Source organism: Sylvia atricapilla, chromosome 14 (assembly GCF_009819655.1).
Source record: "Sylvia atricapilla isolate bSylAtr1 chromosome 14, bSylAtr1.pri, whole genome shotgun sequence".
Classification (NCBI taxonomy): domain Eukaryota; kingdom Metazoa; phylum Chordata; class Aves; order Passeriformes; family Sylviidae; genus Sylvia; species Sylvia atricapilla.
Window position 1 is genome coordinate 17,636,252 of NC_089153.1, and position 17,150 is coordinate 17,653,401.

Consider the following 17,150-nt stretch of genomic DNA (forward strand, 5'->3'; position numbering starts at 1 on the left):
CCCGCGGCCGTCCTGCTTCCCTCAGAGCCCTCACACAGAGCCCTCAGACCCGGCTTTCTCCAGGGGAACTCCGGGCGAGGCAGAGGAGCCCCGGGAGGGAACAGGGAGCCCCGAGAGAACGAACCGGGAGCCCCGAGGGAACCAGCCGGGAGCCCTGAGGGAACCGGGAGCCAAGGGAATTAACTGGGAGCCCCGAGGGAACCGGGAGCCTCGAGAGAGAACGAACCGGGACCACCGAGGGAACGAACCGGGAGCCCTGAGGGAACCGGGAGCCAAGGGAATGAACCGGGACCACCGAGGGAACCGGGAGCCTCGAGAGAGAACGAACCGGGACCACCGAGGGAAGGAACCGGGAGCCTCGACAGGGAACAAACCGGAGCCCCGAGGGAACGAACCGGGAGCCCTGAGGGAACCGAGAGCCAAGGAAATGAACCGGGAACCCCGAGGGAACCGGGAGCCAAGGGAATGAACCGGGAGCCAAGGAAATGAACCGGGAACCCCGAGAGGGAATCGAGAGCCCCGGGAAGGAACCGGAGCCCCGAGGGAAGGAACCCGGAGCCCTGAGGGAATCGAGAGCCCCGAGAGGAAACTGGAGCCCCGAGGGAAGGAACCCGGAGCCCGTCAGGCCCAGGCGGGCCTCAGGCAGGCCTGAGGGCAGCCGCACCCAGAATGTTCCCAAACAGCCGGTGTGTGACAGTGAGTTCACGGCGTCACTGTCACCCAGCCCCTCGGCCATGTCCCCGTCGGTGTGACCGTGCGACGTGTAACCTCTGAGCCCTCACACTCGGCACGGCAATCTCTCCGAACCCCTCGTGCCGGGGCTGCGCTTCTGCCCGCATTAAGCGTCGCCCTTTTTTGATGCTCGGGGGCAGCAGCAAATGCGTTTAGAGGGCCCTTGTGCGGGCCCTGGGTCACCTTTATCCCTTTGCCAAGCACCGCGGTGAGGATTAATCCAGGGGCTAATTGCAGAGCTCTCCGAGCCTCTCCCGTGGCTCCGTCCCCTCAGCGCCGCTGCCAAGCTCCGTGTCACAAAGGAAAAGCCATTAGCGAGCAATTACATTTCAGCAGGATTTCCCCGCCTAATGAGGATCGCCAATTCAAGAGGAACTGCTGCGAGGCTGAAGGAATAATGAGAGAAAGGGGATGGGAGTTGCTGTAATCCCGGCAGAATGAGAAACAAGCACGAAGGAAAAGAAAACCATCTGCTGGAGCTGCGCTGGGGCCACGGCCACATGCGGGTGTTTGTCACGGCGCTTCCAAAGCATCCCCGGCGGAGCCAAGGGCAGCAGGCCACAGTTAATTCGGTTTGGGGGAAAAACTCCTCGTTATGGACAACAGGTTACTGCAACAAGCCCTTCCCGGCAGGGTTGGTACCTTTGGGGGACCCTCCATGCCATCCAAACACCCCGATGCTTCCCGGAAATCAGAACTTCCTAGAAATCAAATTTACTCAAACAGTTTATTTTTTGTTTTGTTTAGCCTAGGAGCTCAGCTCAACGTGGGGAATCTTTCTTTACAGTACCGAAAATGCAAGTGGAAGAAAGGTGTATAAATGCTGCCTTCTGTTTGATGGGAAAGTGCAGTTCCAGAGTCTGCCATTCCATAGTATCACGGGACCAGTAAGGTTGAAAAAGAACCTTTCAGATCATCAAGTTCAAGCACCAAGCCAGCTCCACCAGATATTTTGGAAAAATACTTGCTGGCATGGGCCTCCTTTGAGCGCAGTGGGATGGAGCTCTGGAACAGAAATTACCTCTGCAGCACCACCTGATCCCTGCTCCAGGGCAAGGAAACACAGGTCGGGACAAGGCAATTCTCCCTGGATGGAGAAATTCCCCGTACACTTACCTGTGAGGGCAAGACTTGTCTGAAACTGAGAACTCCATAAAAACCAGCCCAAGGACTGTGTGTGCCAGGGCAGGAGCCCCTTCCCGTGGCATCCCCTCCTCCAAGGACTGTGGCAGAGCCACCAGGGCTTCCTTGGATCTGTCTCTACCACACCATCTTTTCTTGCTAATTACAATTATCCCTACTGCTTTGGGAAGCATCCAGCTGGCCGAGAATGGATTGGGATCTTTCAGCTGCTGTGGTGAAAGGTGAGGTTACGTAGAGACTTGTCCACGTGATGGAATTCCAGCAGTGGACCAGCAACCTCAGTTTAATCTTTGTTTAATCCAGAAAAAAACACTTCTGACATAAATCAAAGGTTTTGGGGTCAAGGACTAATAAAGCAAGAAAGTTAAAGACATCAAAACATTATTTCCCTTTAAAAGAGCACTGAAAAAAATCAAGGCTTTATTTGAATAAATGTTACACAACATTCTTTATCATTTTTACTTCTCAGCAAACCTTAAAGGGTGAATCAGATTTTCCTCATTCAAGTCTACAAAATGAAAGAGGCATAGTGACCATTCAATATACAGACAAGAAGGTAGCACGGAGCAAAGCTTAAATATTAAGCAACTAAAGCAAAAAAGTGAAAAGCAATACATTACTGTCACTCTCTCTCATTAGAATATCCCTGACAATTTCATTTCCAAACGAAAACGTGGTTTCCAACGCAATGCTGGGAAAAGCAAGGCAGACATGAGCTCCCTTGGATGCTATTTGCTCTATACCCATATTCTCCAGTGCACACCTGCATCCCTTGGGTTAATCCCTCCTGCTTCAGCTCTGTGCTCAGGGAGGAGAGGGGAGGAGAGCCCTGGGGGATCCGGGGGCACAGCCAGGCACTACCGGCTTCCAAAACAACAGCAGGCACTCCTCAATCCCATGTGCAACAACCCTGCCACCACAGTCCCGGGCCTTTTTCCTGAGCAGAAACTGGTTTGTGCCATGTGGTTTGGTGGCTTTTCTGTTTGGTTTTGTGGGGCTTTTTTTTTTAGGGGTGGGGGGTGTAGGGGGAAAATGTACCTGATTAGGCCAAGCCCCCATCCATTGTCAATCCAAGAGGAGGTGAAAGGCTGGCACGGACCCGGCACCAAGTCACCCCTTTCCTCATTCACATGTCTAAATCTTTCAGTTCTAGTCACATCCCAGGCCTTGAGCAGGACCAGACTGCTGGGCCTCTTCCACTGGTGAAAAGGAAAAGCATTGTAGAACAAATATTCATCCAAATTCTAAAAAAAAAAGTTTGTACTTTCTGATGAAATCGCTATGGCAAACGGTACTCTTCGAATGCACTGTACAGCCTGTTTTTAAAAAGTAGGTAGCAAATATTCAATTTCTGCATTTATAAATAAAGAATTTAGCTCTGAAAAGCAGACACTGAACCAGCACAAAGCACGAGCTGCCACACACTCAGTGTGTGAATCCCTGATGGGCCTGGCTGGGGTCTGGGGGCCTGTCCCAGCCTGTCACTTCCCCCCTCTCTGACTGTTTAACAAGTATAAACCTGTTGCCAATGACACAGTTGTCCTAACTTCAAATTTTATGTGGTTCGTTCAGGCTCCAGACACGAAGAAATTGTCTTTGTGCTGACCCAGAGGCTCCTTGGAAAAGTCCCTCTGGTTTTAAACGATCCAGACAAAGACATTCTATTTTCTCCAATTGAATCAGGATATCGGCAAGGAGGAAAAGAGTTTCCTACAAGTCCTTTCATCTCTATAGAAACAGAAATTTGACTTTTAGTAGATTATGTGCACATTTTCATCTCTTCCAAACAAATATTTATTTTCCCAGGTTACACAACAAATTCCCTGCTAAGAACTTTAAAGAAATGGTTCTGCCGAGACAGTGTGCACACAATGGAAATAATTAGTGACAAATAAATTAATATTTAATAACTCAAGATTTCAGCAGCGTGTCCAGCATTCCCAAGCTCCACTGAAGTCAGTCTTACCCAAGACCTTTGTGGGAGGGGAATAAAATGGATAAAACCCAGTGAGTTTCTTTTTTTTTTTTTTTTTTTTTGATTTACAGCTTTTCAAAGAAGTCAACTCAGATCAACAACCACCAGAAACTCTAATAAAACCTTTGCTCTCTACTAGTTACCTATCTGAAAAATATTTATGTCAAAAGGAAAAAAATAACCCATGATTTGAAATAGAAATGCCATCCCATTGAATCACTCTCCATTCATGATTCCCATCCTGTTATAGGATTATAAGCAAAAGGCTGCTCTCTGCCTTGTAGCCCCTCTCAAGGTTATTTCACAACCCTCAATTCCCAAAGTGTTACAACAGCATAAATAAAATGCAACCATATTCACACAGAAGGAGCTTTCCCATAAAACAGAGATCCATGGAGTTTGTGGTCACTGTCCTTTCCATCACCTCTATGGGAAATGTTGGTCTCAATAGCAGGACTGTTCATATTTCACAATACAACTGGGTTTGGACATGCTTTGATCACAGATCACAGCTCTGCTAACACCTGCACTAAATACTAACTAAGCCTCAGAGAATGGAAAATTGCAATGCTAAAGTCAAGAATTAAAAGAAAAGTTCAAAAGTTACAGTCAACTTCCCAGGCAAATTGGCTCCGTCACTGGCACCTCTCAAAACATACAAACGTGACTGTCACATTACAAAAGCCCCAGTTATCTGCAGTGAGTCTTCATCCTAATAATTCAAGTGGTTCCTTGCATGTAAGTGTCATAGAGTCTTTCGTAATTTCATGCGTCATTTATTGCAAAAAAGTTTTATAAAATATTTCCTAACATCTTTTGAAATTTTAAGGAAAATGTACATTAGGTACAGGTGCCCTAACGGTGCGAGGGGGAGCTTTAACATCTTTTACCCCCTTTCCCCTTCAAAAAAAAAATGTTTACTACTTGGTGAAGATTTCAGAGGAAAAATAGGACAAGTCAGTCTCAGATTTCTCTCAGTCCTGATGAGCTGGTGCTCTTCGTGGCAGTGTAGTGAGGTTCCATAAAAACAGCGGGTCATTAGTGTCTCTGAGCTGAAAAGGGGAGAGAAAGGGAACATGGTTAAATGTCTTCCAGTACATATTTGCAAAAGTAGGTAAAGCAAAAGCTGAGGTGGCCAGGAAAGTTACTGGCTCACCTGCTTTGTGCATCGTGTGCAGAAGACAAAAAATAGATTGACATTATCACGAGACAGACACAAGTGAGCAAACTCCTCCAGGGGCTGGGGTTTGAGGAGGAGCCACCGTAGCAATCTGTTACATCTCACCCCGTTTCAGCATCCAGAGAGAACTCCAATTGTAAAGACATCTAAAGACAGCTCAGGAGGCGGAGAGATTAAGTCACAAAATCTATACATCGATGGCAGTCCACAAGACAAAGCTGAATGTGACCCTGCAGTGCCCTTCCACACACCAGAGCCGAGTGCCTGAGGGAGCACTGAACTAGAAACCTGCTAATGGTGTTTCTGTCCCATGGCTGCCTGTGCTTTCCCTTTTACTGCAGAGAATGGGAATAAATTACGGTAAAGCAGGCAGGAACAGCCCAGCGCTGAGTGAGCCCTGCATGAGCCATCACCAGTCAGCCACCAGGTCTTACTGGGAGCAGGGGATTGTCCAGAGACAATCTGGACAGGGCTTGGGGCAGCCTGGGCTAGTGGAAGGTGTCCCTGCCTAAGGCAGAGGTGGCACTGGATGGGCTTTAAGACCCTCCCAACTCAACCTAAACCAGTCTGGGATTCTGGGATTCTATGGAGATTGTGCTCCTCAGACCCAGTGACTGAAAACCTGACTGTGTGTGAGCTCAGTGCCACTGAACCCCCTGACCTTCCTGAGTGCAGCCCATTGCTGTTCATCAGTCATTCCATGGGGTCACTCACTCCACGTGGGATCTGTGGGTTGTGGGACAGTGGCAGCTCAGCCTGCCTGAGGGCACAGCTCTCCTGGGATCTCCAGTGAGCTCACAGGCTGGACTCTGCTTTGAAGCAGCTCCATTCAACTGCTGGAGGCAGAATCACACAGAATGCCAGGATCACACAGATCCCAGACTGGGAAAAGCCCTCCCAGCCCACTGAGTCCAGGCTGTGCCCCATCCCCACCTTGTCCCCAGCCCAGAGCCACCTCCAGCCCTTCCTGGGACACTCCAGGGATGGGGATCCAAACCTCCCTGGGCACTGCCAAGGCCTGAGCACCCTTTCCATGGGGAAATTCCTGCTGCTGTCCCCCCTGAGCCTCCCCTGGCCCAGCCTCTGCTCCTGTCCCTGTTCCCTGGAGCACAGCCCGATCCCCGGCTGTCCCCTCCTGGCAGGGACTTGTGCAGAGACACAGGGTCCCCCCTGAGCTCCTTTTCTCCAGCTGAGCCCCTTTCCAGCTCCTGGAGCTCCAGCCCCTTCCCCATGAAGCCATCCTAAGGACTGGCCCAAGAAGAAGGTGAAGATGTGTGTCAGGACAGGCACTGACACGAGTCAGGCCCTTCCTGCCTGTCCCACTGAACTCAGCTCACACGGCCTTTCCTGGCAGCCAGCACTGCCATGGGGACTCTGATTTTTCAATGGGAACATTTTCTCAATCCCTTTATTCACTGCTGTCCAAAGAGAATCGCTGCCTTTGAAAGCCCTGGCTTTTATCTCCAAAGGAAAAGCAGAAGGGCACCAGGCAGCCGTGGAGGGGGAGAAAAGACACCCCAGAAGGACAAGGGAAGCAAAAATAGCAGCACATCCCATCAGGGATTAAACCTCAAGGCCAGGAGCCCAAATTTAAATAGTTACAGTAACATTTATGCACCTTCCTGGGAGATAACGCTGTGTCTGTACAAAACTATGGAACAGAAGGCACAAAACTCCTATTTTCCTGTTACAGATTCCATTTGTAGCCAGTGGAGAAGAGGGAAACCAGGCTGCTCTTCCAGATGATGAACTACTAAAAGCAAGAACTGTGCCCTTCTTTTAGAGCCTCCAGCAGCAGGACCTCAGCCACCAGGAAAACAAAGAGCAGCAACACATTCTTCCCTTTAGGAGCCTAATCCCCTGAAATATATGACACAGTATCAAGAATTCCTAAAACATGGTCCAACTTCGTTTTTTTCCATATAAATGTATCAGAAAAGATTTTTTCTAAATCCCTTGACACTTGAAATACCTCAAGGAAAGATGAATTATTATTATTATTATTATTATTATTAACTAAACTTATAAATAAACTGACTACAATTCTTTTAAAAGTAATTTTTGTGGATTTAGTTCCTTTTCACCAGAGCTACTAAGTACCCAGACTGGCACCACATGCTTTAAAATCCTGAAGCATGGCAGAGGTGCAATTAAACCCCAGCATTTCCTAAAGCCAAACAAAAACCCTACACATTACTAAATAAAAAATGATGCTAAATTAGCATTTAAGCCAATATTTGCTTGGAATTGTATCTATTATTTTGCTGACAAAGGAAGATCCCATCTCCCCCTTTGTGCACCTGTTAAAGCACAGCAAGGACAATTCTGCCACCTGACTTTGCTGTGATTCTGTCCCAGAATCTCAGTGCTGGAACAAGCACTTGCCTCCTCCCACAGCACAGATTCCCAGCACACGCCTGGCATGTAGGAGAATAGTCCTTATTCATATTTGACATCCAAAACATCTGTAAACAAACATGAAAACTGACCTAGATCTGGTTTTTTTCCTAAAGAACAACCTGATTTCAAGTTGCTGTTCTGTAAATGGCATCAGCCAAGCAGGAGGCTGCACACAGAGGCCCCTGGCAGAAGGGGCAGTGCAGGTTTCCTCAGCTCAAACTTGGATTCCTCCAAGTGTGATTCCTGCAGGATGCCACCAGGACACAGAATCCTTCGTTACAGAGATGTTTGTACAAATATTCTGTTTTTCCAAACCCAGCCTTGCTAATGACAAAGTGACAAGACAAATCCATCATCTCTGCCCCTCCCAGCTGCTCTGAGCCCAGGAGCTCAGGCTGATCCCCTGGTTTTCAAAGCCTGTCACTACACACACCCAGGGTTCCACTGCCACAAATGCAATCAATATTCCAGTGCTTGACTGCAACTCCCTGCCTCACTTCAAGTGTTATTTATTTCCTGTCCCAGCTGCAGCTCAGCAGAGTTTCCCCTGTGCCTCTGCCCCATCCCACAGGGATTCACACACCTGGAATATCCTCAGTTCCCACAGTCCCCTCCTCCTCCTCCGCACTGAGGGATGGAATCACTGGCACAGAAACAGAATTACAGCTGTTCAAAACGTGCCTGCCTCTGATTTGGGAAGTAACTTGTCAAACACAGCCCAAATATACCCCACAGATCCAGTTATTCTCACACTGAAGGAGCCAAGCCTGGATTCAAACTTGCTCCAGGGGATGCTGATTTGTTCCCTGAGCCAATTCCTACCTGCAGGCTGCTAAATTCTCCCCTCAGGCCGTGGGCAGGCAGGAAGAGGAGATCAAAGATGCCACATCCCCTGGCACAAGCACAGGGAGTCACCTTTTCCAGCTTATTTCACCTTTGGTTTTTTCCTTTTGCTCCCATGTGTCTCCCTCTGGGATGCACAAGCTGGCTCAGGTTTTGTGAAGCCTGAAAGTCCTGTCAGCACCACCCACTTCCCACCTCCTGCCAGGAACACAAATGGTTTTTTCCTGGGGAAAACACGGAGCCCTGGAGCCGAGTTCTCCTCAGGGGTTGGTGCCTGGCACTGAGGTGCTGCTCCAGGGAGCTTTCCAAACTGCCCCATCTGGGAAATGCAGGGAAAAAGCAGGATGGCAAACCAGTCCCCAGCTCCCTGGCACCAGCTCCCTGCTGCTCAGCCTTGTGCTCACACAAAAGCACTTGTGCCACTGTTAAATTTAAGGAAAAAAATCATTAATTAATTTAAATGACAGTCTGGATTGTATCCACGTCCCAGGTAATACAGAAGATTAAAATGTATGAGTAAATCATAAGGAATCATACGCTGCTATTAGAATCCAACAATTAAACCCCAATAATTAGAGGTATTTCTGAATTGCTGCTGTTTGGTAAAACCCACCCAAATGACCACAAAGAGTTCTTACCAAGGAGCTCAGAGACAGACGGGGTCAGACTAGACCAGGTGCCAAAAAACGCCAGGAGGGTGAGCAGGGAAAAGGTCCAAGGGATGTCATTGACCCAAACAGCCACACTGTGAACACACTGCCAGGGTGACCCCCTGGGAGGGAACTATTCCAACCAAAACCCAAAGGTGGCACACAGAGCAGCAGCTGGGGGGTTAAATGTTGGCTGGGAACTGCCATTGTCACTGCAAGGACAGGGATCACAAGACAGGCTCCTTCCATCAGGGATAATTTGGTGTTGGATACTCCCATCCCCACCTCTCACACTTGAGCTAATGGATCCTCACTCAGCTGGCAGCTACACAAGTTTTCAGTGTTAAATGTGGGTGATCCCTGGTCAGATACTTTGTTAGTTATGGGAAAATTCCCTTTTTCAACAGTCCCAGTCATTTTACTCAATGGATTATGCCACCACACGCTGCCATCCACCCCTTTATCCTCCAGCTCAGTGCACTTCCCTCCCAGCTCAGTCCTGAGCTCCAGATCACTGAGGGAGCCCCTGCCCTGCCTGAATGTGCTGCTCCTGCAGGCATTCATTGGAACACAATTATAAAGCAAAAGATGGACTGAAATAGCCTTTCCCTGCTCATCAGTCTGCTCCTTTCCACGGCTCCTCAGCCCAGAAAGCTGCTCTGTTTCCTCCCTGGACCTCACAGAACAGGTGATGATGCTGAGAATGAGCTACTGACATTTATTTCCCAAAATTCACGTTCCTATTCTACTCTGACAGTTTTAGCAGACTTGAAAGAAAATCAATATCAGGACTTAAGAGAGTTAAACAGAACCAAACCCAAGGGCTAGCAATGCAAAAAGGAACTCTTACCCTTCCTCACTTGTGCTACTCTGAATCCTAACCAGAGTTAGAAACCATGTTTAAAAAAACTCAAAGGTATTTTACACCAGGCTGAAAAAAACAAAAGAGTTCTTTTCAGCCTTGTACAGACCTAAACCACCCCAGGGGAGTTCTGCAGCCTCCAAACTAAACACAGCAGCCTCTGAAAGAGAAACCAAATCATCCGAGATGAGTATCTCAGTGAAGTGTCGACACAAAGTTACAACTCTAATTAGCACAGTAACAAATACCTGCTCAATTTCCCGCATGATTCCACTTCAGACACACACAAACATTTCCTCTTCCTTGCAGCTCTGCTCCTGGAGCCTCACACCTTCCAACACCTCTGGGGAAAGAGATCTAAGTTTTGGAATAACTGCTCTCTCTCTGCCAAGGCGTTTTAACTGACGCTGAAGATTTTCAGAGGAACAGAACAGCTGTACAAGAAACTCCTCATGCCCTGTCCCATTCTCCCCTAAACTGACAGGCCAAAAATACCCAACAGCCACATCGAGGCATTCCAGGAACTAAAAAAGGCATCATTTGAAATTTATCCCACTAAAACTGATGGGAAAATCCCAGTCACCCTCTGTGCTGCTGAAGGCAGAGGCACAGAAGGGCTGAGGTTGGAAAACCCCTCCCAGAGCACCAAGTCCTTTCTGTGCCTGATGCTCACCTTGGCCTCAGCTCAGAGCACCGAGTGCCAGCTCCAGGAATTCCCTGGACACCTGCAGGGCTGCTGACCCCAAACCTCCCTGGTGAGCACCCTTTCCCTGGGGAAATTCCTGCTCAGAGCTCAGTGATCATCCCCTGGCCCAGCCTGAGGCTGCTGGGACCCGACCCTGGCACAGGGATGCTCCTGGAGGGAGCAATGGATAAATCAGGGATAAGCCATGGAAGTGTCACTGCCTCGGAGCTGTGGCACTGCTGGGGACCACAGGCACAGCAAAGTGGGGTACAAAAGTTCAGCTAAACCTTAACAAGAGTTCAGCTAAAGCAGCCCCAAGTCTCATCCCAGCCTTCAAGGCTCTCCCCCAGCCCCTGGAAACTGCTGCATTCACAGGAGCAGCTCCCTGGGAGTGAAAGGAAAAATCAAGGATGAGTATAAAGAGATTTTCAACTGTAACGTGGTGCTGCAAGAAATGAATGTAACAAAACAAACTGCTTGTTTTGAGCCCTGTTCAGTCTGCAGCCAGACAGCACGTTCACTATGAAACTCAGCAGCTACAAATTAAAACTGACTTTAAATCCTTCCATAAACAGCTCTTGGAACATCAAACCCCCCAAAGAAAGCTCTCCCATACCTGCTGCTCCCTCAGTGAACACCTGAGCAAACCCAGCCTATGTAAGCTGCAGTGCTATTCTAATTTTATATAAATTAAGAGAACAAAGCTTCCAGGTCTTCGAAAGAAAAAAATAACAATGTCAATATTGATTTTGCCACTACTTAGCTTAGAACAATCAACTTAAAACCAGTTCACTTGAGCTTCTCAACCTCAAGGAAGTGGTGAAGACATCTGACCCACCTCACATGGGTTCCTGACTCCAAAAAGCAGTTTGCTTTAATAACAAAATACAGCTTATTTACTTAAAGAAGTCGTTTCTGTTTGCAGGAGAGAATACAGAGAAGTGAAACAGATTTTTTTCCCAATTTTTCTTTTTTTTTTTTTTACAAAATTTATTGTGTGTTTATCACATTCAAAAAGCATTGACCACTGGGGCTTTTTGGGAACTGTTGGAATGCCAAGGTAAAGCTGGTGTATTTGGAAGCTTAATTAGCAATTAATGACTGTCAGCTCGAGGAAAATTTGAACAGCCATGGACATTTTAGACTTCCAATAGTTCTGTGGGCACAACAGGATAATTCAAAAAGGTAAAAATAAACGGAATGCTTTGGCAAGACCAGACAGTATCATGAACATATGAAATTAAATCTTAAAATAAAAATATTTTCAGGGTTCAATGATTAAATCCTTGCCCCCATTTTCGTGTCTGTTTTATTTCAGTCTGAGCTTAAATTTTGACATGTCACGATTGCCTACATGGGCAAATCTGGAAAAAACCAGGATGAAACCTGCTTGGGGATGAGCACCAGGAGACTCTTCACAAGGCATTGCAAGGCTGGAGCAGGAATGGGTTGGAGGACACAGGAATTCACATGGTCAGCTAAGGACCAAAACTCACAGACAAAAAAAAAAAAAAAAGTCAAGAGCATTGCATAAAAATGCCCCAATAATGAGCAAAAACCATGCAAGGAAAGCTGCAATGGCAGGGGAGAGCAGCTCTGGCTGCCTCTGAGATGGAAACTGAAAACATTCCCCACTGTAAAGTGACATTATCCACGTCTCTACTCAAATATATGGCCCAAAAGCTAATTTAGGGAGAAATTTAATCGACTTTCCAGAAAGCCCTCTACAGAGCTGGTTCTGAAACAAAAGGGACAGAGAATTGATAATCTCCAAATTAAGGCTGAAGTATACCAATAGTATTTACATCAAGCACTTCATCTTTAAGAATGCATGGAAAAAGGACAATTTACTTTTTAAGGGTGTCCTCTAAATCCGGCATACAGATAAAATACTCTGACATCCTGGATTTGTTTCAAAGCTTTTTGAGAAACACACACAAATAATTCAGATTTAGTCAATTTTATTTACAGTTTGTTTTTTTTTTTACATTTCAGAGCATTACACAATTACATATCTCATTTTTTCTGACCTGCAAACAGATACCTTAAACGGAAATATTTAAAAAAGAAAAAAAGGAAAAAAAAAAAGAAAAATAAAGTTAGATACATCCAAAAATGCAACAATTACACATCTGACAATTCACAAAGTGTAATTTACTAGGACGTATCCTAAGAATTTAGGAACAACCAGTCAGGAGAAAATCTGACCAATTTCAGCAATCGATTATTTACACATTCAAAACAAAGCCTCTCTTAAGCTAAACCTCCAGGCCACCGGCCTGAAAGATTTCTTCAGGAAGAAAGACCAGAAGGATTCACACCTATGCAGCATTAACAGCCCTTGATCCCAAACACTGAGGCCTCCTCAGCTTTGTCTTAGAGCTACAGGCATCCCTCGACTTCTCCGACCCTGAAGTGATTTACTTTGTGCCCCCATGTGCATAGAAAGGTTGAGTGTTTAAGTGGTCACTACAATAAAACCCCATTTAATCTGGTCTTTAAGTCACTAAAATTCTTCTTCCTTACAACTCGGAGCACGTCTCCAATGCCATTAAAACTGGCCCACCGAGGGGAGCTTGGACCCACCGGGGCCTGGCCAGACTAAACTCATTAGAGACTGGTTAAAAATCATCTTTTAAAGACCATTTAGACAAGGCTTACATTTCTACACTTCCCTGATGGGCCACCTAATCAAACAAAACAACAACAACAACAAAAAAAAAAGTCACAGCTACTTTTCATCCCTCGTGTCAACCCCTTGGCCACACAGAACTAGTTCTATACTGGGTAGAAACTACTACAAAAATTCCCTGCAAAATCAGCTGCCTTCCAGCTGAGGCTATGGCTCCTATGCATCGGGTGGTTGAGGAGGTTTGGTTCGTTATTTTTGTGGGTTTGTTTTTTTTTTTCTTTCTCTTAAAAAAAAACCAAAAAATAAAACCCCAAAAACTCTCACTTGGGAAAAAAAAACCACCCCACAGTCCTGACTTTGGGGCTGGTTTCGATCGGTGTGAAGCGTCGCCAGCGCGGCGACGAGCCTCGTGTGAAAAGAGAAGAGCAGCCAACCGAGTGCAACTTGGGACTTGGCCACGTCCTTCCTGGCAGCCCTCCCTAAACCTGCCTAAGGGATTTGGTGGAGCCTCCAGGTTTCTTGCCTACCTTACCTCTCCACGTTCACGTCTCAAACTGCGTCAGCAGGGCCCGCACCTCGGGCGTGAGCTGCTTGGCAGCCTTGGCTGCCTCAGTGACGGCCTTGCGGTACAGACCCTTTCTCTTCTTATTAAAGCGACACTGGAAGCTTTCTAAAAAAGGGGAGAGCTGTGCAAGAGCAAGGAAAGACGTGGTGGTGGAGCCAAACCATGAGATACGAGCCTCCTGGCGCACCAGCAGCCCGGTATCCTTGCGGCTCACAGTTATGGTAAGGATACGGGCCGGCCACCAAGGGAAGCCATAAATCTTGGCCCAAACAATGTCCCCTACACATACGGTCCTGCCATCTGGTGTGACACATTTAGAGACGTTTTTGGAAAAGACTTCTGTTTTCAAGGAATTACTGAGCTTTTTCTCTTCCTTCGAAGAGGAGGAGGAGGAGGAGGAGGAGGAGGAAGAGGAGGAAGGTGCATGCATGCTGCCTGGCGGAAAATCAAAGCTTTCGGTAGAGCTACACTCAGAGTTGGTGGATTTCAAATCATCTGTGCTATCACTACTACAAACTGATGCACTGGAAGAGTCAGATTTCTTTTGATTAAGGGTCATGTAAACCGTTATATTGCTTTTGCTGCCTCTCTTGCCCAGTGTCTGCTGTTCATCCTGATCAACAGTTACATGCACTTCACTCGTGTCCTGAACCTCACTGCTGGCCTCTTCGGGGCCTTCTGAGGGGCTCTGGGTTTCTGAAGGGGCCTCACCTGCTGAGCGGGTGGAGGAGCAGCGAGACTGGGGCTTAGTTGCCATCTTGCCACTCCGTATTTTCTCAAGTCCTGTCTTGAGGGAAGAGTCATTCTCTTCGTTGCGGTACCGCTGGGGCTTGAGGCGCAATCGGGGCGGGAGGGACCCTGAGCTGGTGTTCTGAAGACGCCGCGTGAAGTGGACCTTTGAATGTGCATTTTTGGAAGAGGAGGTTGCACTCTGCTTCTTTTGTGCCTTTTCTTTGGCCATTTTCAAGACTTCCCGAGCTTTCGCATGATCCATGTTTTTGCTCTGGAGAACTTTTTTTGTGTTTAACTGCGCTTTCGAAGTGTTCGCTTGCGCGGAAACTTTGACCACTCTGCTTCTGCTGTGGGCAATATTGGAAACCTTGACCACAGCGTTCCTTTTCTGGCTTTCGTTTTGGCTTTTTCCATCCACCTTATGGTCAGTCTTAAGTTTTTTATTCACAGTAGTCACGCTCTCGTTTCTTCGCTTTTTACTATCCTCGTATTTGGAAGAGTCACTTGCATTGCCACCTTTCTTGATCTCCTTTTTCTCTGCCACCACGCTGTTTTTGCACTTGTCACACAGGACCTGCCGGGGCCGTAGCTTGATGGCGTTCATGATGGAAGTGGGTTCCTCCCTGTACATTTTCCGCTTGGGCCGTTTGATTTTCCGGGGTGGAGGCTGAGGTATTGACTGGTTATAGGTGTCCCTGATAAACAAAGGAGGAGGGTACGGTGCTCCCTCGTGAAACAGAGGAGGTGGTTTAGAAGTCCAAAGGCTTTTAGCTATGCTGGGCTCTGATGGCTGCGTGAGGGAGGAGTCATCGGGGACTGCAGCATCGGCCTCGCACTTCACCTGCGCCTCCTCTTGGAATGGTTTGCTTTGGAGCTGCATGGCTTCAGGTTTGTCCTTGTACTCCCTTTTAGGAAATATGGTCACAGGGATTCCATGGGGGCCAAACCTGAAAGAGAGAGAGGGGGAAAGAAATTTCAGCGTTTTGAGGGAATTTTTTTGCAGTTTATCACAAAGGATTTGAAAACTCATCTTGCATTTGGGGAGCCAGCATTTGGAAACCACGAATCCCAGAGAAATTAAAGCTTCATATGCAGCCTTATGGGAAGTTTTGAAAATGCAAGACACCAAAATAAAGTCAGCAGAGAACAAAAAAATACACAACTTCACTGATTATCAGTTTCCCTTGTATCAACGTGATGTCATGAAAATAAAACAAAAATATCCCCGAGACAGCAGCAAAAGAATTAACTTTATCCTTCCGGAAAATGGTTATAAACATCCAAAACTCATCCCAACAACTCCCAGCCTACTCAAGCTCATTTTCCATGCTAAGTCAACTTCATGCAAAAACACCTTCAGGAATTTTTCTTCCATTTTTAGCACAGCAGAAAAGGATGAATGGTCCAGATTTAAACAGAGACAAATCTGGGCTGCCTAAATCCTTGCAGTGAACAGGCAGTGCCACCACCCTCCAGCCACAAAAGCTCAGCACCTGATGCTTTATAGCCCAAAACTCCCCTTATTTCAACACAGTACAAACTGTTCCTCGCTGTTCCACGAGCAAACAACATTTTAAACCTTCCCCTCCTTTTCTCCAGACTGGAATTGCTCTAGATCAGGACAAGGGGGTAATTCCCCAAGATCTGTCCTCAGGTTTGTGTTGCACTGTGGCTCAACAGCAACATCCCCTCAGCTGATTAAACTGAGGTTTATTTACTTTGTTTTCTATAAGTGCCTACATGTTGCCTTTATTTCCTCAAAACTGGCTTTGAAATAAAGTCATCGTGTGTTAGAAGGTTCTTTACAGTGTCCTCACAAAAGCCACTGCTTGTTTGTCCTTTTGCTTATCACAAGCTTCTTTCTACATCTAAAGTTGTAATTGAAGCAAACGACCCACCCAAGATTAAATTATCCACCCAGTTTGCATTTCAGCAGCTTGTGCAGACATTTTTCCAGCCAATGGTCTGGCATTAAACCACAGGGGACTCGCTCACAACTAAGTTTTACATTCCCTAAAGTCCCACAAGTCCATCAAGGGTAAAGAAGTTGCTTTTCCACAAATACTTTTCCCTCCACAAAGGACCGTAAGCAAGTCACTCAATTCCAAGTAGGGCTTTAAAAGAAACTACCAGCTGACAGTAATTAAATTAGCAATATTTTCAGTGTTATTTGCATCAAGACCCTCAGCTTCTAAAAGAAACTAAGATCCAGATCCTATCACTCACCACCTGATAAAGATTAGAGCATTTCATAAAAAGTTAATTTATGGTAAGAGGTGAAAACAAGATGGGGCAAGATCTCTGCTGTGCAAATTCCAATCCCAACAGCACAACAGCAGAACTAGATATGAGTGGGATATGAAACCCCCCACAGACAAACAGCCCTTACAAGTGCTCTCAGTGCCTCAGGAACTGCATTTCCAGCCCTCCCAGGCCATTCCCAGAGCCAAGCCCTTCTCCCAGAGGGCATTTATGGGACTCTGTGTCAGGAAATGAAGCGTAATTAGCTGTCACTAGGAAGAGGACTGCAAGGGTTTCCAGAAGGATCCCATTTCATCTCTCCTTTTCCCAGGTATTCATTCTATTGCCTCACCAGCAAAGTGTGCACAATTTGCACTCCAAAGGCACCAAGGAGCTGATGGAAAGCTCAGCACACGCCTGGTACCGGGAAATCAAAGATTCATTCTGCACTTTCCACTCTCCTTTCCTTCAAGCACAAAACACTGGTCAGAACTGAAGAACAGGAAGCCA

At 46.9% G+C, this 17,150-nt stretch overlaps 1 protein-coding gene across 5 annotated transcripts in view; it reads right to left on the reverse strand.

Annotated features, from left to right (window-relative positions):
* Positions 1-17,150, reverse strand: part of PWWP2A (PWWP domain containing 2A) — a 31,896-nt gene that overhangs the window by 5,651 nt on the left and 9,095 nt on the right. Inside the window, exons 2-4 of one of the 5 annotated variants that reach the window (XM_066329414.1) lie at positions 14,379-15,346; positions 8,014-8,073; positions 2,257-4,902 (exon numbers count right to left, since the gene is read on the reverse strand). In XM_066329414.1, coding sequence (XP_066185511.1) covers positions 4,889-4,902; positions 8,014-8,073; positions 14,379-15,346 — 1,042 coding nt within the window. In that variant the 3' untranslated portion in view covers positions 2,257-4,888. Of the gene's footprint in view, positions 1-2,256; positions 4,903-8,013; positions 8,074-11,433; positions 12,515-13,634; positions 15,347-17,150 lie in introns of those variants that run through there. The other 4 variants (XM_066329417.1, XM_066329413.1, XM_066329415.1 and 1 more) reach the window with 4 other exon arrangements.